The following is a 21,535-nucleotide window of genomic DNA, read 5'->3' as shown; positions in this document are numbered from 1 at the left end:
TTTTACAGCTGAAAAACTCTTAAAACCCACTAGTTCTGTTTTTTTTTTACAGACAAAAAACACCCCTGCCAAAAACTGCTGATACTAGCCTATGTGTGCATGAACACATAGGATAACATGCTGGGGAGTTTATTGGCTGCAGAAAAAAAAACATCTGACACCAAAAATAGCAGCTGTAAAAACGTCCAGTGTGCATGAGGCCTTCATGTTGTTGCTAGTTTTTCAGAAAAAGCTGCAATCATTTCCTTTATTTGCAAGTCATGGTGCAATCTATTCTCAAGAATCATAAAACAATAACATTTGCTGTTGCAATACATCATTGGCAACTTTAGTTAAATAAAGCTCAATATGTAATGACTTGGTAAAACCATGTTGCAAGGTTATTACTTTAAGTTTCATTTATGTCCATTAAATAAAATATGCGCACTCATAAATTCAATTAAATATCTGTAGGATGCATTCAATTGAATTACATTATTTGAGTGCTTGATTGAATTAATTCTTATGCTGCATCTTGACTAATGATTTCATGGGGTCTTTGTAGTTGTTTTGTGTTCAGTGGGTAATTTGTGCTCTCTGAATAACAAATGTAGATTTTAACAGCCACTGCCTGTTACATCAGCTCAAGGCTAGGCTGTGTGTGTAATGAACGGATTCCAGTAGGAAGGCTTGCAGGATGGAGGACATATATAAATCAGATTTCACATAAATGTCGGACATGTCAGAGCTCTTAGTTTCTAAGATTTAAGATCAGAAAGATTACAAAGGAAAATGGACATTTTTTAAAATTTTGGTGTGATTATTAAATCAGTTGAACTTAGCCTTAGTAACACCTCATTGAGTTAAAGCTGAACACCCACCTTATGTAACTAATAAAAAGGTTGTGATTTGGTGCCTAAATGCTATGCCTCTATCCCTTATACGTACATACATAAACAAAAACAAATGACCATGAGTGGATTATATATATAAAAAATATCAATTTATTGAGCATTACATATAGATCTCACAGATTGAAACAACAAGCTGGTCAATTATATCCCACATATACCAGACTAGGTACACATTATATTGATAGAATGCATCCATACATGTATTGACATATAGTCAAAATACTAAAATAGAAGGCATCATAAAAACTCAATGCGTTTTGTAAATCTTCACTTTTTCATGAGTAGATGCCACCTGTATAAAATCTGTAAGAAACCAGCTTGATAACAAGATCATGGCTGAGACACCTCCAAATGGTGATCACCACATAATATCTGGCCTGGGAGTTGTGGAAGGGGTACAGTACACCCCACCAGGATAACCAAAGAGCAGCACAGGGAGGTATAAAGATGGAATATGAAAACCCAAAGCCCCACCTTTCAATCATATGGGTGATCCATCCAGTCACATGGCCACAGAAACATCTTGAGCAAGCAAGTTCAGTGATTTTAAGCTGTTTTTTTTACAGATTTTATACAGGTGGCATCTACTCCTGAAGAAATGAAGATGCACAAAACACTTGAGTTTTATAATGCTTTCCTTTTTAACAATTTGACTGAGGCAAAAATTTAATTGAATGTGACAATACATATAAGGATTCATTCTAACAATAAAATGTGTGTCCTAGGCTGCTGTGTAGGGGCTAAAGTACAGACTGATGTACTAAAGATCCTTATACCCCTTTCTCTGCCGCTCTGTTCCTCCACTCAATGCTCAGGTCTGCGGGTGGAGCCTCAGCATAATCATATACAATACAGGGATATTAACTGTGTGACAATGAGGAGAATGGAGTGCAACCAAAGGTGGTTGCGGCCTACAGCCCCCATTCCAAAAAAGTTGGAATGCTGTGTAAAATCTACATAAAACAAAATGCATTTTTTTGCAGATCTCCTAAACTTATATTTTACTTAAAATAGAAAATAGAAAACATATCAAATGTTTAAACTGAGAATATGTACCATTTATAAAAAAAATAAAGTAATTTTGAAATTGAGGTCAGAAACACATCTCAGAAAACATATCAAAAGTTTAAACTGAGAATATGTACCATTTATAAAAAAATAAAGTAATTTTGAAATTGAGGTCAGAAACACATCTCAAAAATTTTGGACAGGGCCATATTTACTATAATGTAGCATCCCGTCTTCTTTTATTAACACTCTGTAAACATCTAGGAACTGAACAGACCAGTTGCTGGAGTTTTGGGAGAGGAATGTTGTCTCATTCTTGCCTAATACAGGATTCTAACTGCTCAACAGTGCTGGATCTTCCATACCATCAGATATGCAGGCTTTTGAACCGAGCACTGATAAACAAGCTGGATGGTCCCTCTCTTCTTCAGTTCAGAAGATGCACCACCCATGGTTGCCAAAAAGAATGTCACATTTTGATTAGTCTGATTAGTTTTCCACTTTGTAACAGATCATTTTAAATGAGCTTTGGCCTAGAAAAGGGGTTTTTGGATCATGTTCAGATATGGCTTGTCTTTTGCATGATAGAGCTTTCACTTGCATTTGTGTTTTTTGGAAGTATTCCAAAGCCCGTGCAGGAATGTCCATTACAGAATCATGCCTGTTTTTAATGTAGTGCAGTCTGAGGCCCCGAAGATCATGGGCATCCATTAATGGGTTTTGACCTTATCCCTTGCGCACAGAGGTTTCTCTAGATTCTCAGAATATTTTGAGGATATTATTTACTGTAGATGATGCTATATTTAAATTATTTGCAAATGTATGTTAAGTAACATCATTCTTAAATTGTTTAACAATTTTTAAATGAAACTTGGTTGACCCTCTGTCTGCCGTTACTTCTGAGACAGTTTGACAGTCTAGGAAGCACTTTTTATAGCTAGTCGTGCTACTGACCTGTTGCCAATTAACCAAATTAGTTGCAAAATGTTCTTCCAGCTCTTTTCTCTTAGGAACACTTACTTCGCCAGCTTTTTGTTGCCCTGTCCCAACTTTTTTGAGATGTCTTGTTGCCATCGATTTCAAAATGACCCTTATTTTTTTCCTAAAGTGGTGCATTTTCTCAGTTTAAACATTTGACGTTTTCCATTTTCTATTGAGGGTTAATGAGATTTGCAAATCATTGCATTCTGTTTTTGTGTAGATTTTACATAGCATCCCAACATTTTTGGAATTTACAAAGCCAACCTGCAAGGCACCAGTCCCAGCTGGGGAAAGACCATGCTAGAGAAAGGAATAAGGTACCGTACTTACTCCTTATTTATGCACCCCTAGACAAAATTAACATTTAATCCTTGCAGTGCAGGGTGCGGGCCTAGAGCCCTGAAGCCCACTGCAAGATTGGATTTTTTCTTTAAATTTCTGGAGCTAGGCTCTAACTTAAACTATAGACACATTCCAGAAGCTGAACATCAATCTATTGCTGTGTCTGGTTCAGCTGTCAATTACAAGCTATGCTTAGGTCAGGTGTTAAGCATGGTATACATGCACTTTTTTTTTTTTTTTTTTCATAAAACCAGCATGCTGAATGAAAAAGATTGACATATCAGTGATGTTGATGCAAGGATCTCTCCCACCCTGTCTTTGTATTCTGACAGGGGGAACCTATCAACATTGGCTGCAGGTGCTGATTGAGTGCTGGTTTTCCAGCATGGCCTTTTGACAAAAGCCAGTCGTCAGATCAGCTTCTGTTGAGCAGACAGCAGTACATACATACCGAAATTCAGCTGGCTCAGTAGGAACCGGACAAATTTGGGTACATGTGTATCGGGCTTTAGATTAGGGGAAAGGTTATTTTTTAGAGACGTATCAAGGGTTAAATGTTAGGGTAGGTTAAGCATTAAAGGTTAATTCTCTGAGTCATCATGTTAGGGGTTAATTTCAAAAGTTGATATTAGAGGTAGGGATAGATTAAGTGTGAGAACATGGATAACTATTTAGGTGAAATTAAAGGCATACAAATACCAAACATGTTATACTTGCCTATTCTGTTCAGTGGTTTTGCACAGAGCAGCCCCGATCCTCCACTTCTCGGGTCCCCAGCCGGTGCTCCTGGCCCTTCCCTCCTGCCAAGTGCCACCAGAGCAAACAGCTTGCTCCCGAGCCTCTACCCTGCGTGTCCATTCACACACAGAGCCATGGCTTGGAACTGCCCCTTCTCTCTTGTCACTGGCTCCCGTTGCTGTCCCAGCCAATGAGGAGGGAGAGTCCCTGGAGAGCTGAGGCTCTCATGCACAGGGGGGCTCAGATAAGTATTAGGGGGGCTTAGGAGGATGCTGCACTGAGAAGGTTTTTTACCTTCATGCAAAGAGTGCATGAAAATTAAAAACCTTGAGTCTTTAGAACCACTTTGGGCATAGGATAAAGATAGGGGGCATAGGTACTTACTTCAACATGAATGTTTGTTTTGGCACAAAAAATCCTGCGTGCAAGTGTACTGTCCTGGGTTTTGACACTTGAAAATAATATACCACCCCCCTAATATGCACCCATTTTCTATTAATACATACAGTATGTCTAGTAACAGGAAGCATATACCAGACACTAAAGCCTTTGTTGACACAATTTCACTTCTCTACTTCTCAAACTGTAATATGTTGTCCATAAAGGAATTGGCTTTCAGAGAGTCATTTCACCACCAGTCTATCTCGCAAATGACAGAATTAGTAGAGAGCCATTGCCTTAGTAATACATGTTTGACATTACTGAAGAAATGTGGTTATAATACGCATACCTATTTATTTGCAAAATTGCAATATATCATGGGAAAATATGAAGGCAGTCCTTTCTGACCTTCTGAAAAATTCTAGCTGCCTGGCAGTCATACTGCTCTGCTGGCTGAATACTAGTGTCAAATGATTAAATACCTATTTATTATTAATGATATTATTTGCTGCATTCTTGCTTTGGGTTAAAGACTCAGAAGCCAGAGATAGACAAGCAACTAGTCCTTCCAGTAAGAAGTGACGGTTCATGTATTTTTCTAATGACAAGTTTCCTTGAAATAGCATTTTATAAGCCGAATAATGAAAAATAAAAATGCAATGTGCTGGAAGATAACCTACTTTTTCTTTGTTTAGGTGACAATACCCTAATACCATGGCTTCTTAGTATTAAACATGGGACTGCCATTGAGGAAAAACAAAACAAAATACTGATAAAAGAAAGTGGGTTATTCTTCATATACAGCCAGGTAAGAGGCCTATATGCTCAAGATCATTTAATTACTTCTGTAATTTTAAAGTAAATAGGGTAGTTTTTTTTTGTTTTTTTTTGGCAACAAACAATGTTTATTTTAAAAGGAATATTAGTAGTGTGTATATCATTGCTCTACTTAGAGCGATATTGGTCATACAATAAAAAAAAACGAAAGTAAGATAAAGCCTAACATCAAACGAAAGATAATGATCATTCTAAGCCAGTCGGTCACTAACGATTTTTGACCTGTAAATACCAACTAAACCAGTAGATCCAGTTGTTCCTGGCAGTTTTTATTCTACCGTTACTAGACGCAAACATACATTCATAGGGTACAATGGGTGTGCACCAAGGTAATTACTTCAGCCCTAGAGAGGGATTCGGGTGTCTTCCAGTGCCGGACTATTGTTAGCCTGGCAGCTAGCAAGATGTGGATGATAAGGCATTGGTACATGAGCGGAAAGTCGTCTATACTTTGGTTCAATACTGCAACAGCTGGTGTGAGGATAATGTAAATCCTAGTGATTTTGCATAATAAATCTGATACTTCCATGCTATAGTTAGGGTAGTTTTAACTGAAAATCAGCCTGCTTGGGTTATCAGTCCCATCATGTAGCAAAAAAGGTTTAAAAAATATTTTTGGTAATATGTTAACCTTACATGATGTTGATTCTGCTAATTATCTGAAACAGTTGTTAAAAACCTGTAGCAATTTGATTTGCTTTCTGGTTGTCCGTTATAATAAATAGCTAATAACAGCAGTCCACTGTGCATTACCGACAGCACACTCTCCCTGAAAGTAGATTACAGGTATACTTGTTATAACATATAATGGTGAGCATGTCCCAAATTACTATCTATATTTTCTAAGAAGGAATACTGTATTGCCATTCATTGAGATATTTTTAAAACTGCATTGTTCCAAGTATATCTCAACGTGACTTACAAAAAACTCACAGAACTTGACAAACTAAGAACAAAACTTTCTGCTATGTCCTATGAATTAGCATGGTGTTTTTCTAAAAGTCTAGTAGAATGCCAATTTAACACCATGCTGATATTCAGGCGCAGTCTCCTTAACCACTTCTGGACCGGAAGGTTTTCCTCCTTAATGACCAGGCCATTTTTTGCAATACGGCACAAAAAAAAGAGCGACAATTCTGAAAAAAAAACAAAAAAAAACATATTTTACTTTATATTTTTTTTTTCTTTTTTTATAACATTCCCAATAAAAATATTTAAAAATCAAATTTTTTCATCATGTTAGGCCAATTTGTATTCTGCTACACATTTCTGATAAAAAATGCCAATAAGTGTATATTGATGGGTTTGTGCAAAAGTTATCGCGTCTACAAACTAGAGGAAAGATTTATGTAATTTTTATTTATTTATTTTTTTACTAGTAATGGCGACGATCTGCGTTTTTTAGCGGGACTGCGACATTGTGGCGGACAGATCGGACACCTGACATTTTTGACACTTTTTGGAGGACCAGTGACATTACCACAGTAATCAATTCTAAAAATATGCACTGTAACTGTACTAATGACACTGGCCGGGAAGGGGTTAACACCAAGGGCGATCAAAGGGTTAAATGTGTCCCTCGGTGGTGCTTTTCCTGTGTTCATATCAGGAACCCTGTGTTCATAACTGACAGAACAGTGGTTAGCCGTGTTTACAACGGCAAACCACCATTCTGTCTCCAGGGGGGGTCGCTGGTGCCCGGCGGCAATTGCACCTGCCAGACTAGCTGATTCCCCCTGTAGCCAATCGGTGCGTGCGTGCGCGCGCCCTGACTAGCAGTCCCGCAAAACTATGTACAGTTACGTTGTTTCATGGGACAGAGCCGACTTGCCGCAGTATATGTACTGCTGGCGGTCGGCAAGTGGTTGAAGAGACATGAAATATGAACAAAGCATATCCTTCCAAAGAATGTACTTGTCTCAGTTAGGAGCATTGACTGTCACTTTTGTCTGCTGCTTTGTTCCTCTGCTATCACCATGAGTCACTTCTGAGAAGTCTTCCTGACATCAAGAGAAACTCCTGTACCATGCGTTCCGGTGCAGACAAACACACTGTGTTTGTGGCCTACGTCTGAGATGTCATTACCTTATCATTGGAACTCCCTGCAGATCGCAACTGCAGTGCAATTTGAATGCGGTGCGGGAAACGTGCATGGTAAGTGGGTTCTCCACATCGCGTTCTGGTATGAACAGGCACTTTCTCCTTTTTCCCCAACTCCCTGTATTTCTGGTCATGTCTATGGGAGAAGTTTTTCTCTGCTTCCCTCCCTTTATAGTTTAAAGAGGCCACACCTGATAAGGCAGAGTGATCTGCAGTCAGTTGGGAGGCCCTCCACTAACAGAACTGGTGGGCAGGCAACTGGGACAGAATCTAAAGCTTCTCTAAAAGACTCAAGACGCATTTTACCCTGATTGAACCACAGAGAGATCGCTGTGAGCCTTTGTTTGTGCAGCTTTCATTATGAGTGTGTATTAATTCTGTGATGTTTGTATTATTGATTTTTTTTTGCCCCTGTTTAGTAAATTGAAAGGTATAGTTACTCTCTGATCATTATGCTTATTACCGATCATACTACAGAGGAAAAAAAAAGAAAAATATAATCCAAGTTTTTGAACTGGATGGACTAATGTCATTATTCAACCTTACCAACTATGAAACTATTGATATACCTTTATTGCATTTGGCATACCAGCAAAGAGGAAAGTGCTAAATTGCTCATCTATGCAAATAAACTTACTGACATATGATAAACCCTTTATCAATGCCAGCCAAACCCACTTATGTAGTCATCTAAACCGCCAAACTTCTGTGAATTTTTAGAAGACACTTGTATCTCCTACTCATAACAAGTTTGCTTTGTACAGGACAGCCTAGTTTTCAATGCCTAACACCATAAAACCATAAATAATTGGCACCTCTCATACATTCATACCTGTCTGTTTATTAACCCTTTGTGTAGCTGAAGGAGCTAGGGGAGCAAAATTTTAAACACTGTTAGGCCTATAACTTGACTAAAGTCATGTTAAAATTCCAGAACAATAATCTTTTTGGCTGCTATTGTCAAAAAACCAAATACTCTTACTACTAATGCTGCTTTTGCTGACTTCTTATATATGGATTACAGTGATTGTATACGATCACCTTGTAAAACAACCTATTTGGCAACCTATTTGGTTAAAAATTGAAATGAAAGGCAAAACGCTTGTATAGATATAAAAAAAAGAACATTTTAAATACCCTTTTTCCCTTTTTTATAAGTGATCACATTCCGTCTGTTCTCAGCATAAAAGCTGGGGGGAAGCAGCAGCACACCAAACTTTCCAGTGAATGGCTGTGCAGGACAAGTCTGATCATTGGAGGGGAGCACATTGAGTTCCCTGCACAGCTATAGAACTGACCACAGTGTGTTCTCCTTCTTAGTGTGGTCAGTTTCTAATAGGAAAGCAGAGGGGCGGGCAGGAACCCCAGGGATTTCACATAAAGGAAGCAATATAAAGAGAACAGGATCATTTTTCATACAAGTACATGGTACGGTAGGCAAGATGGTAGGAAGAGTGCTTAACAGAAAAGTGCTTTGAATATTACAAAGAAACTGTGCAAGGTGAACGGCTCTCTTCTATCCTTGGTTATTGCCTTGATGCTGATTTTCACATGATCGCTGATTTTCACTAATTCCCAGGCATTAGGGAGCATGTTCGAGGGGCCCCACATTGTGCCATAAGCCCCACCCATAACTGTCTTTATTATGAGTGTATCAACTTTCTACTACTGAGGTCACTGGCCCCCGGGAGCCCCTTTAAACTCTTTAGGCTCGGTTCACACTGGTGCGACTTGTCAGGTGACAAGTTGCACTACTTTCGGTGCAATAGAACTATTCTATTTGGAGCGACTCAAGTCGCTCTGACTTAGAAAAAGGTTCCTGCACTACTTGGGTGCGACTTCAGAGCGACTTGCATTGACTTCTATTAAAGAAGTAATTTGCAAGCCGCGCTGTAGGGGGCAGCTTCAGAGTCGGGTGACTTTGAAGCCGCCCCAGTGTGAACAGTCTTGTGTTTCCTGTCAGGTGGATGAAACCATATTTATTCAATTGCCCTAAAGGATTCCGGGAATAGGAGTTATCAGGTAATAACTTGAGTTTTCTGTATGCAGAGGTTAAACCTCTTTTCCTCTGAACGCAAAGAGCATCCTCTTGTCATGCCTTGACCTTACTTTGCACTAAGTTTACTATATGGACCATTTATTTTTTATATATATCCCCTTTTTAAGGAAGAATAAATATAGTTAAAGAATAACTAAAAGGAAAACTATTTTGTTTAGGTTTTGGATAGAGAGGAGAAGGATTAGAACACTTGTAAGTTTTTATTACGGTGTCCCTGTTAGAAAGACTCACTCTCTCTATTTGTCCTGTTTACCATTATCATTGAAAGTAAAAATAAAAGAAAACCCCAAATTTTGGGTTGTCCCCAGAAAAGTGATAGCAGGGAAATCTTCCAATGGGGGCATTAGTTTTACTGACCTGGCGGGAGAGGGGCAAGAGATTCTCCTAATTTGCAAGGATTTCCTCCCACTTCCAGTTTGGCTATGGAACATGAACTGAAGGTAAGTCTTCCCAATGGGACACAGATGCCAAAAAGAAACCTTACAGGTATTATAACCCTCCCTTACCCTCTCCAAAATGGGATTTTCTGCACTCTCTCTAATTCCTCAAAATGCTTTTTGTGAACTAGTGCCAAAACTGAACTGCATATTCCAGTAGAGGTCATACTAATGTTTTGAAGTGGGCTAGTTTATGTCTGTCGGTCTGTCGTTCTTTTGGTCTGTCGGTCTCTCTCTGGAGTATATACCTCTATTAAACTGCAGATTAGCAATTTGGGCTGTTATCAAATCTAGGATGTACCAGAACACCCAGATACTTCTATGGGTGGAACATGTAACATGTTCCAAAAGTGAACTTATCCTTTAACTGTCTAATGACAATGTCACATACCCTATTTGTGGTCCTTATATTTATTAAATATTGAAAAATGTTTGTTGTCCTTTTAAGGTATGGTACATAGATGAAGTTTTCACAGCAGGACATGTAATCCAGAGGAAAAAGATGCAGACTGTGGGGGATGATCCAAATGTGGTTACCTTATTTAGATGTATACAAAATATGCCAAAATCAGACCCAAACAACACATGTTTTACAGGTGGTAAGTAATGTAATTAGAAAAGTTCTGAGCAGAGATTTTATTTGAAAGGGATATTTCTGAGGTAAAAGCTTTTTTTTTTTTAAAGTGGTTCCAAAAGCTCAACGTTTTTTAACTTTTATAACAAACACTGGTATATGGCGCTCTCTAGAGAGGACCAATCTGGAGACCCATACATGCAGTACAACCAATGAGTCATGAGGATCAGTATGAGTCCATAAGAAATGAAAGGTAGGTGTCCTTAGTGGCTGCCAGGTGGAGCAAGGGGAGGCTCGAAAACACAAAAATAGAAAAGAAGCAGCGCCATCTAAGTTTAGCAACAATGGGTTTATTGGAGGGTCTAAAAGTATGTATGCATTAACAAGAGCAGGTAAAACAGACATGGTATAGGTTGAGGATCATCTGCTCTGTCCCGGGGGGGGGGGGTTGCTCTGACTTCCAGATGGTGATAGCTGCCGCAGGTCCTTAGCACTGGTGGCTGCCAGCGTGATTTCCAGGCTCGGTGGTGCTTGCCGGTTCTCAAGAGGACTCGGGAGCGCGGGTGAGGTCACTTCTGGGTACAGGTAAGCAGGAGAAGCATGCATTCATGTACGCTTAATCAGGCTCTGTCTGGGGCCATCTTGGGTAAGGGATATTAGGCTGGTGAGGGTGGGCAGTGGGCGTCAATCACTTATAAATCATCAAGGTGCAAATACTGGATATATACATGAATGGCCAGAGGGGACATATATAACTAACAACAAGAATGATGAACCTGTATACTAAAAAAAATGATAATAAATACAATATTTGATACAAATCTTGTGTATATAAAAAAATATTTAAAAAATCTTTTCTAGTGGAGAAAATATTATGAAAAAATAGGAAAGAAATATAATAGTAGTAAAGGAATAAAAAAAAAAAAAAAAAATGATACGACAAATAAAATAACAAATCAAAAATAAAGATAAAAATGTTTTATGAAAGATAAATATCGGATATACAATATATATATAAGACAATGTGACAATATATATAGAGAATTAGAATATTATTGATTAACAATATAACAATAGTAGCATTGTTGAGATGTAGAATTACAGTAGGACAACATAGTTACAAATAAAGAAAAAAATAACTCAATAACAAGATATGCGTACCTTCATACCAGTAAAAGGTATTAACTTATAGGTTGTATGGCAGATAAAAAGAAAACCTGATCAATAGGAGTGATGGTGGTGTATAGTAAGACCCATACATACGGGTAACTATAAATGTGCCTATACATATGAACAGAACCATATGCTCACATGCATGACAGCACACATGTGTAGAGCCGTACAGGCATATGCACATGTATATATGTATATATAAAATATATATACACAATTGTGCACATGAACATATACACACAAAGCAAGGTGAAGCCATGGAGGGAAAAACATGGGTCCACCCAGATTATAGGAGGGTATTAATTTTGAGGTCCTCGCCGAGGCCACCTTTAGGCATTCTAAGCGTAAAGTTAAAACCTTCTGTGGGCAACTCCCCCCTCAGCCCCACACAACCTGCCTACCTACCTACTTACCTAAGCCCCATGTTGATCCAGCAATATGCATGAGAGCCTCTGCTCTCTGGGGACTCTCCCTCCTCATTGGATGAGAAAGCAGCACAACCAGTGAGCTAATGAGAAGAGGGGGATCTGCGGCTCTGTGTATAAATGGACATGCATAGCAGTGGCTCGGGAGTGAGCCTGCTCAGGTGCCCCCATAGCAAGCGCTGCGGGGGTCCGGAGAAGAGGGGGATCAGAGATGCTCTGTGCAAAATCACTGCACAGAACCACTGCAGAGAGCAGGTAATTATGACATGTTTGTTTTTTGTTTTTTTTTAAACTTGCTTTTAACATCACTTTAAGTTTGGTTAGAGTGGTGAAAGTTAGATCCATTGTCAGGTTGTTACTGCTGTAGGGGTGACCCTAATGTGGATTGTGGAATATTTCCCTCACTTCTTGTCCCTGGGAAACACTAGTGATATAGTGGCCAGTGGATGGACGTAGGTATCTAACGCAGAAAGGTGCAGGAAGTGGAACAGGTAAATATTATGTGTTTTTTTTTTTTGCAGCAGTCACTTTTTAACCACTTTACCACCGGAGGATTTTGCTGTCTTCCGTCCAGGCCACTTTTTGCGATTCGGCGCTGTGCGACTTTAACTGACAATTGCGCGGTCGTGCGACGCCGTATCCAAACGAAATTGACGTCCTTTTTTTCCCAGAAACAGAGCTTTCTTTTGGTGGTATTTGATCACCTGTGCGATTTTTACTTTTTGCGCTATAAACAAAAAAAGAGCATTTATTTTGAAAAAATAACAATATTTTTAACATTTTTTTATATGAAATTCCCCCCAAAAAATATGTAAAAATCAATTTTTTTTTAAATTTTTGGCCAATTTGTTTTCTGCTACCTATGTTTGGTAAAACAAATCGCAATAAGTGTATTTTGATTGGTTTGCGCAAAAGTTATTGCGTTTACAAACTAAGGGAAAGATTTCTGTCATTTTTGGTGTTTTTTTTTTAACGCGTAATGGCGGCGATCTGCGATTTTCTTTGCGGGACTGCGACATTGCGGCGGACAGATCGGACCCTTGACTGACATTTTTGACACTTTTGGGGGTACCAGTGACATTTCTACAGTAATCAGTGCTATATATATGCACTGTTACTGTAAAAATGACACTGGCAGGGAAGGGGTTAATTTTATTGGAGAGGGAGGGGTTAATGTATGCCTGGTGCTTACTGACGTGTGGGGGGGGGGGGAGGTGACTGTGTGACAGAAGCACAGATCGGATGTCCAGCTATGCTAAACAGTCCGATCTGTCACTCCCTGTCACTATGGAGATCCGCCCGCTGTGTTTACACACAGCGGGCGGATCTCCAGACTCGATCCCCGACGATCGGGTAAGAGCAGCGGCAATCGCCGCTGCTCCTCCCCTGGCCCGACTCCCGCTGTGAATGAAAACAGCGGGAGCGCGCCTCCGGCGGCGCGCGAGCGCCGCCTACAGGGGGAGGAGTCCAGCGACGTAGGTCTACGTCGCTGGACGGGAACGAGCCACTGTGCCGCAGTAGCAGCACAGTGGCCGGTGGTCAAGTGGTTAAAGAAGGGAAGGGTCAGAATCTATTTTAAGTTTTTAAATTGTATTTATTTTAGAGACCTAGACAACAACAAAAATATGGCATGGATTATAGAACTTCAAATCTTTATTGCAATAGCAATAACAAAAACAAGCTTTGGCAGGAGTTAGATTTTAAAGTGTAACAAAAGCTCTGCTGTGCTTAATGATCCAGCTCTGCGGCACCGCTCCTTGTCTGGGTTGCATGACACCCACTTCCTGTCAGCCCATCAAAGCTCCACCTGTTGCGAGTCTAGACTCAAAGGAGGAATTGTGCAGAGAAAGGCTCTATGTCAGCATTGTTCTCTGCAGCATTTAGGATTTAACCCCAGCCAGAGAAAAAGGAGGGTGAAGAGGACATAATCAGAAGACACATGGAAAAGTGTAAGTATATACTGGTAGGGGGGGTTTAATTTATCCAGATTTCAAATCCATCTATTATTAGGTCTGGTAAAGAACACAATAGTGAAATGACACCCTTTTACAGCTACAGCTGAGTTGAGTAATCAGTTATGTCTAATAGACACATTTTTCTTCGAGGTACTGTATATCAGTATTACATTTGCTTTGCTTTGCTTTGCATTGACTCTCATCACTTTGTTACAATGCTGGAACAAAAATATCCCACTAAGCCTACACTTCCCTGGAACCTAAATCCTATTTCATGTATTTGTGTATAGTTTATTCTAACTATAACCTGTTATTAGAATGTGTCTATTTCTAAGAATTTTAGAAATTCTTATTACTTGCCCCCTTTTATGAATACAGCCGATGGCAAAACCAATATCTGAAGGATGCTTTTATTGATGCTTGTAACATTTGAAAATTAGGCTAATACACTTGAAGTGATTGCCTTGAATTCATTATGCACATTTTGAGAGTTATAGAACAAAAAGAAAGCATTGCTAACTATTTTTTTTTTTTGGCATTTACAGAAATGTTATCATATATGGATAAAAAAAAAGAGAAATACAGTACTTGAAAAGGTCTTTCAATGTTTAAGCTAAAAAGATGGGTGGAGAATGATAATTGCTAATTTCCTGAAATCAGATTGAGGATAGACATTTCTTGCATCTTACATTGTTATTAATACAAAATTTAAGCATGAATGTCTATCATCTAATGTCACGGAAATGGAATGCAACGTGGAAATCTGGTTTTGTTGATAAAAATAAATCCTCTCAACTAAACAGTGAGCATTTTATCTTACTGGAGATACTTTTTTTTGCCTCTGCTTTGTAGAATATTGACTTGTGCCATGTTAGGGCACTTAAAGTGGCCCTTTCGCTAGTCTAACATTTCAACACAGAAGCTGTTACCTGTAAAAAATATATTTAATACTCACCTCTCTTAATGCTCACACTTCTTTGTAAAATTTGTCTCCCAAAGCCTATTAGTAAACCATCACTTTTTGGAGTGCCATTGTCCATGGTCCTCATTAGAACTTTATAGCTTACTAACTGTATAGTATATTGAAATTGAAAGGTTTTGTAATAAAATTCTATTTAAAAAAAAAATATTTTATAATATATATGTGGTGCTACCCCAGCAGGATCCACTTGAAAATGTTTGATTGGATACTCTGCCTCTCAACCCCCAAGAACTATCTTAGCCTCTCTGGCACACCTAGAAATACTGTTAGTGTAATACCCCAGTGAAGGACACACAGACACAATGCAAACTGAATTCAACAGTATCTTGTATTAATTGAGTAGAAAGAGAAAATGTATAGGAGTGTCAATCAGCCAAATCCTAGAAAGTAAAGCTAGGATAAAAGTAGCCCAGGACTTAGTTGAATTAACTCTTAGCAACACTTGTTAAGTACAAATAGCAACAACACATGAATAACAGTAGCACTCAAGATACCAACACAATAACAGACATTTAGCAAGGAGATACCCAAAGTAGCTGGAAAAGGGAACTTTGGGCTTGTGCCCGCTCACCAAATCCTGAAGACAACAGGCAGTTACTCTAGAGCAATGCAAGTTCGTCCCTCGTCTGGCAATAGGCTCAATGCAGCCACTCAGTCGGTCGTTTCAGCAATCTGCAAGGAAAGCCGGCCGTCAGTTATAATGCAGGGAGACCTCTGGCGTGGCGGTGCAGATCCTGTCCTCGTGGGCAAGAACAGCGGTAACTCTGGATGTCCTAGTAGGCCGCAAATAACTCTAGGGATCACAGCAGCCTCTCTGAACTCATCACTTTTCTTTCCCTCCTCATGGTGGTCTACCTAGCCCCAGGCAGACAAGATGGTGTCCTTTCCTTTCTTTAATCCTGAGGGCAGCTGGTCTGTTTAGCTCTGTCCCCATAGAGAGCTATGGGGCAGTTTTGTAATGGGAACTACAGGTCCCATGATGCATTGCTGCAGTACTCCTTGAGTGTCATTGGTTCCCTCCTGCCCTGGTCAGCTTGGTACGGTCTAGGGAGATGCAGGGCACCCGCTACATATATTTTTACCTTATTTGGGGTTTTCCTTTGAATGATTAAAAGTTGTACACATATAAAGTGTATGCCCACTATAAATAATGTGATGCCAGGGTCACTATTGGGTCTGCTACCTTTGTTTGCATCAAGTGGGCATTGCATTCCCATTAAAGTATTCTTTTGTATATGGTGGAAAGTAAAAAGAAAATCCCAAATTTTGGGTTGACATCAGAACACTAATAGTGGGGAAATCTTGCAATTGGGAATACTAGTTCTGGTGACTATAGTGACACCCCCGGATTCCTTCACTTTCCTCTAACTTCCTGCTTTGGCTATGGAACAGGAAGTGAAGGGAATTCTCAACAATGAGATCCAGATAACGAAAAAAAACAAATTACAAGGGGTTATAATCTTCCCTTATTCTATCCAAAATGAAAAAAAAAAAAACATTTGCCTTTAGGTCTAATAGGAAGGCAAACCCTGCTAGGTCATATGCAGGTCAAAAGGAAGTCAATTGCAGGTCAAATGCACCCGTCGATAAATTCTAAATTATCTGGGAAGCATCTCTAACTGACTCCAAACTGATACCATTAACACAGCCCCTTAATTTTTTTTTCACATTTCTACAGTAAATACGTAGGAAAAAAAATAGAATCTAATTTTATCTAAAATGGACATTTCAGTTGAACAAGATGTCAGTAGTCACCTGCTAGATTGTCCCTGGGATTGCCTGCTCTGCTCCTCCAGTCAAGACTATTATCACAACATTCTGCTTAATACTCTATTCTCTTTTTCAGGGCTTGCAAAATTAGAAGAAGGCGATGAGCTCTTGCTTAAAATACCAAGAAAAGATATTAAAATATTTCGGAGTGGTGATGGCACATTCTTCGGGGCAATCAAACTATTGTGAAACAGGTTCCAAACAACAGGAAATGGTCTTTTTAAACCAAAGTTCAAGGACGCAAGACAAGCCTAGTAATTAAGAGCAATAGAAAACAGGAATATACATAAAATGTCATTTAATTTACGAGAAAGGAGCAATGTATTTTCAGAAATCCAGGAACAGCATAAACCAGCATTTCTCAACAAGAGTTCTGCGAAACCCTAGGGTTTCTCCTAAAGGCTGCCAGACGTATCTTGAACAATGAGCAATTTTTGCCTTTCAGATAAGTAACCACTGAAACCACTGATCCTTCATTTATCTGTAAGGGGGAAATTGTTTCCAATGGCCACAGAGTTAAGGAGCATTGTTCCCATTGACCTTTACACTAATGTACCAGGAGCTGTAGCTATAAAAATTATTAGGTGCCTTGTGATGGGAAAGGGTTCCTGTACAGTAAAATTGTTGAGGAAGGCTGGTTTAACCACTTGCCGACCGCCGCACGACTATCTACGTCGGCGGTCAGCTCCTCACAGGCAAAGTGACGTAGGGCTACGTCACTAGCTTGTGAGGGTCTAGGGAGCGAGCGCGCACCCCCGGAGGCGCGCTCCCGCTCCCGAGTGGTCACGGACCCCCCCGCGCGTGTGACCGGCGGACCCGATGTCCGCCGGCCACTCTGCGATCGGCGGGGGAGAGGGAGAAAGTCAGGCAGCTTGTGTAAACAAGCTGCCTGTCATTCTCCTCGCTGTATGAGAGCTGATCATCTGGATCTACTATGTAGATCCGTTGATCACTCTGCATACAGCTGAAGCCCCAGCCAATCACAGTTAGAATCACGCCCCTAGGGACACACACAGCCCCTCCCTCTCAAATAAAGTTAACCCCTTCACTACCAGTGTATTTTTACAGTAACAGTGCATATATATAGCACTGATTACTGTAGAAATGTCACTGGTAACCCCAAAAGTGTCAAAAATGTCAGTCAAGGGTCCGATCTGTCCGCCGCAATGTCGCAGTACCGCAAAAAAAATCGCAGATCGCCGCCATTACGCGTTAAAAAAAAAAAACAACAAAAATGACAAAAATCTTTCCCTTAGTTAGTAAACGCAATAACTTTTGCGCAAACCAATCAAAATACGCTTTTTGCGATTTTTTTAACCAAACATAGGTAGCATAAAACAAATTGGCCGAAAATTTTAAAAAATTTTGATTTTTACATTTTTTTTGGGGGGAATTTCATATAAAAAAAAGGGAAAAATATTGCTATTTTTGCAAAATGGACGCTCTTTTTTTGTTTATAGCGCGTGATCAAAAAATCGCACAGGTGATCAAATACCGCCAAAAGAAAGCTCTGTTTGTGGGAAAAAAAGGACGCCAAATTCGTTTAGGTACAGCGTCGCACGACCGCGCAATTCTCCGTTAAAGTCACGCAGTGCCGAATCGCAAAATACCCCCTGGTCGGAATGGGGGTAAAATCTTCCGGGGCTTAAGTGGTTAAACAGTAACAGTGTTTGTGTTTAAAGATTTACATTATCTTCCATAACACTTAAAGAATAAGTCAACCGGAAAAATAAAATCCCTGCATTTATAGATCTCCACAAATTAACACTAACCTATCTGGCCCTGTAAAGAAGAAATCAGTATACTGATTTTTTTAAGTCGTTCTGACCCGATTCCACGAGCTGTCAGCCGTGGCTTCACTGTGAAGGCGGGTCAAGAGGACACAGCCAACAATGGAAACCCCTATATTAACCCACTGGGTGACGCCACTTCCCATTCATTTCACAGCCGTTGTCGGCCGTGTCCTCTGCAGAGCTTCCGCTGCTGGAGACCAGACCGGATCAGCTTTAAAAAAAGGTATGTATACTGATTTCTTTTTTACTGGGCTAGATAGGTTAGTGTTAGATCATGGAGATCTATAGATGTCGGGATTTTAGTTTTAGCGTGGACTTATCCTTTAAAATATTCATCATTTTCAGTTTTGAGGAAATAATTTACACATTAAAGAGAACATTTTTATAAAACCGTTCTGTAAACATGCCTATGTATGTTATAACTTTTACCACTGTGGAAATATTTTATTTGTAACACAAAGTATGTTCTTGTTTTTTATATCTCAACATCACCCAAAAACTTTTTTTAGGTTTTGGTTAAATTGACCCATGCCAACCCAGAGTCTCAATAAAAGTAAACGTGAACTAAAGTTTTGATTTGGGTATTCTGAGTTAGAACCAATTGCTTGAAAATGTTTAAGCATATTGACGTAAAAAAGTATTATTGAATGCGAGAACAAAAACTTTATAGTTAAGTACTTGCATGCATCACGTGTCAGCAGGATATGCTTGGTGGAGTTGAAGTTTCCATTGTAAAAACACATAATAGCATAATAACATGTAATAGCAAGCTGAAAGTTATGCACTGCTTAAACTTTTTTGCTGTGGAGTATGCACTGTTTGAAGGTAGCTCATGCATACTATTATCTTATGGTCAGAACTATATACTGGCATTGGTCACACTACAAAAACAGGAGTACATACAATTTATTTCATTGACAACTGCAGGAAATATTGACACAATATTGAATAAGTGTGACTATTTTTAAAACTAACCGTCAGTTTGGTAATATTTGCTTTTCAGGCTCAATGCAGTTGGCATTTATAGCTGCTGATCACTGTGAGATGAATGCATACTCACATAAAACCTTCCTTGAGATTTTATACCCAGGGAAGATACAGAATGAGATATGTATATATACAGTATTTTACAAAAGTGACATTTTGTAAACATTTTATTATATCTTTTCATGTGACAACACTAAAGAAAAGACACTTTGCTACAATGTAAGGTAGTGAGTAAACAGTTTGTATAACAGTGTAAATTTGCTGTCCCTTCAAAATAACTCAACACATAGCCGAGTTCCACCCATTTTAACAAGTTGAGATGTACATAATCCTCTTTAAATATGCTTTTACCAATGCAAACTATTTTTTATCTATTTTTGTAAGGAAATACCGTTTTTTTTCTTTATTCATCCGCACTTCCTGGTCCTGCTGCCTATAGGCAATTACGTCACTCGGCGATTTGCAAGGGCTCCTGGGATAGCGGCGTTGTGTACCACAGCAGCCCTTGAGAATCGCCTAATGACGAAATCTCGTGTTATTTCCAGTTCTCAGGGATATATTACATTTAGGTCCGCACTCCGCCCCGCCTCCTCTCAGTGACTGAAAGCATTACATCCCGTAGAGCTCACTGAGAGGAGGCGGGGCAGAGCGCGGACTTAATGCAATATATCCCTGAGAACTGGAAATAACATGAGATTTCGTCATTAGGCAATTCACAGGGGCTGCTGGGATACACTACGCCGCTATCCCAGGATCCCTTGCGAATCGCCGAGTGACGTAATCGCTGAAAGGCAGTAGGACCCGGAAGTGTAGATGAATAAAGAAAAACGGCATTTCCTTTACAAAAAAAAAAAAGTTTTTATTGGTAAATGGCATATTGGCATATTTAAAGGGGATTACGTACATCTCAACTTGTTAAAATGGGTGGAACTCCACTTTAATGTCTAAACCGCTGGGAACAAAAGTGAGTACACCCCTAATTGAAAATGTCCAAATTTGGCCCAAAGTGTCAAATTTTGTGTGGCCACCAATATTTTGCAGCACTGTCTTAACCCTCTTGGGCGTGGAGTTCACCAGAGCTTCACAGGTTGCCACTGGAGTCCTCTTCCACTCCTCCATGACAACTTCACAGGGCTGGTGGATGTTAGAGACCTTGCGCTCCTCCCTCTTCGTTTTGAGGATGCCCCACAGATGCTCAATAGGGTTTAGGTCTGGTGACATGCTTGGCCAGTCCATCACCTTTATCCTCAGCTTCTTTAGCATGGCAGTGGTCCTCTTGGAGGTATGTTTGGGGTCGTTATGTTTCCACTAGTTTCCACTAGATTAGTATCCACTTCTTCAGGAGTAGAAGCAGAGAATGAAGTCTGGAAAAATAAAAGAAAAAAGACCAGAGTAATATGGTATATGTAATAAATCCCTGAAGGGAAGTAGTATAAGGGCTAAAGCCCTGGTACTTACATGACAGCTCGATTTGGAAGAGGAAGAAAGGAGTCTGACAGCCCTGTAGGTGGGGGGCACGCCCGGGAGCAGTCACCCCAGGGGACTAAGGTGGCTGGACTCGACCGAGAACTCCACAGATGAGGGGTGGAGAGGGAGGGGCTATGTTTAAGGGGGTCCATAAGCACTGTGCAAAAGTAATAGCCGGGTAACGAGCAATGATCTGTGAAAAATCCATAAGTGACCGTATAAGTACTTGGAATTACCAATACATTGAGTAGTAGGTGAATAGGCACAGAACAAGACCAAACCCAAGAGGAAGTGTGTGACTAGTGGAGAAAAAGTGCCAAAGAAGCTGACATAGGATAGATATAAGAGAATATATGTGTAATAACCAAGTAAATCAGAAGATGAAAGTGCTCAAAATGACTGCAATCCAAAACAAAAAAGTCCCCAAGTGATTTACAAGTAGCATCCTAGGTGTGAAAGACAGTTTGGCATGTCCACCAGTATGAAAGATCGAAGGACATGGGGTGATCATACCGCACCACCCACATCCCAGCTTTGAGGCAAGTGTCGGGCCCACAGCCAATGCCATGTATTGCCAACAGTGAGGGACCTAGGGAGGAATGACCCTCAAAGCTGGTCAGCACCTGTACCAGA

The 21,535-nt window shown here is 39.8% G+C and overlaps 1 protein-coding gene across 2 annotated transcripts in view; it reads left to right on the top strand.

The window, feature by feature from the left end:
- Positions 1-17,005, top strand: part of TNFSF13B (TNF superfamily member 13b) — a 31,646-nt gene extending 14,641 nt beyond the window's left edge. For both annotated transcript variants that reach the window (XM_082247139.1, XM_082247138.1), the window contains 3 exons: positions 5,039-5,151; positions 10,225-10,375; positions 16,732-17,005. In XM_082247139.1, coding sequence (XP_082103265.1) covers positions 5,039-5,151; positions 10,225-10,375; positions 16,732-16,844 — 377 coding nt within the window. In that variant the 3' untranslated portion in view covers positions 16,845-17,005. The remainder of the gene's footprint in view (positions 1-5,038; positions 5,152-10,224; positions 10,376-16,731) is intronic.
- Positions 17,006-21,535: the final 4,530 nt, after the last annotated feature.

The sequence above is a fragment of the Pelophylax lessonae genome, assembly GCF_965119305.1.
Source record: "Pelophylax lessonae genome assembly, chromosome: 2".
In the NCBI taxonomy this organism is placed as follows: domain Eukaryota; kingdom Metazoa; phylum Chordata; class Amphibia; order Anura; family Ranidae; genus Pelophylax; species Pelophylax lessonae.
Note: the sequence above shows the minus strand (reverse complement) of the source record. Positions and strands in the feature narration are given on the sequence as shown.